A 472-nucleotide genomic window follows, 5' to 3' on the forward strand; every position below is an offset into this window, starting at 1 on the left:
TAACCAAGGGCAGAGAAATCTGCTGTGAGGTTCTGGGAACAAGCCATGATGGACACAGTTCAGGTTTTAACTCTGGAATCCTACAGAGTAAATGCAGCACCGGGATCTGAAAATACTTCTCCATGGAGATGAGTCCTTTGTTGTAGGGCAGGAATGATAAGTACCATTAGGAAAGAAAGGAGCAGCACATACTTCATACCTTTAAATTCCTGAGATACCTTTGTTTAAGCAAACAAAAAGCAGCTTTGGGAAAGAGGAAGTTTCCTCGGTGTGCTCAGGGGAAGCCTGCACAGGTTTAAGGGAGCATGAGTTGAGAACATCTGACAGAGGGTGGGTGAGTGGCTTATCCATGACCTGGGTCTGGTGGTTGTATTCCCAACAGGCTGAAGGGGAGGTGGCGGCTCTGAACAGGCGTATCCAGCTCGTGGAAGAGGAGCTGGATCGTGCCCAGGAGCGGCTGGGCCCCCGCCTT

General features: G+C 50.0%; 1 protein-coding gene across 1 annotated transcript in view; it reads left to right on the forward strand.

Annotated features, from left to right (window-relative positions):
- Positions 1-382: 382 nt before the first annotated feature.
- LOC104407718 (tropomyosin alpha-1 chain-like) overlaps positions 383-472 on the forward strand; it is a gene marked incomplete at its 5' end in the record, with an annotated part of 2,738 nt that continues 2,648 nt past the window's right edge. Inside the window, one exon of the mRNA XM_010017067.1 lies at positions 383-459. Coding sequence (XP_010015369.1) covers positions 383-459 — 77 coding nt within the window. The remainder of the gene's footprint in view (positions 460-472) is intronic.

The sequence above is a fragment of the Nestor notabilis genome, unplaced genomic scaffold (assembly GCF_000696875.1).
Source record: "Nestor notabilis isolate BGI_N333 unplaced genomic scaffold, ASM69687v1 scaffold31566, whole genome shotgun sequence".
Taxonomy (NCBI): domain Eukaryota; kingdom Metazoa; phylum Chordata; class Aves; order Psittaciformes; family Psittacidae; genus Nestor; species Nestor notabilis.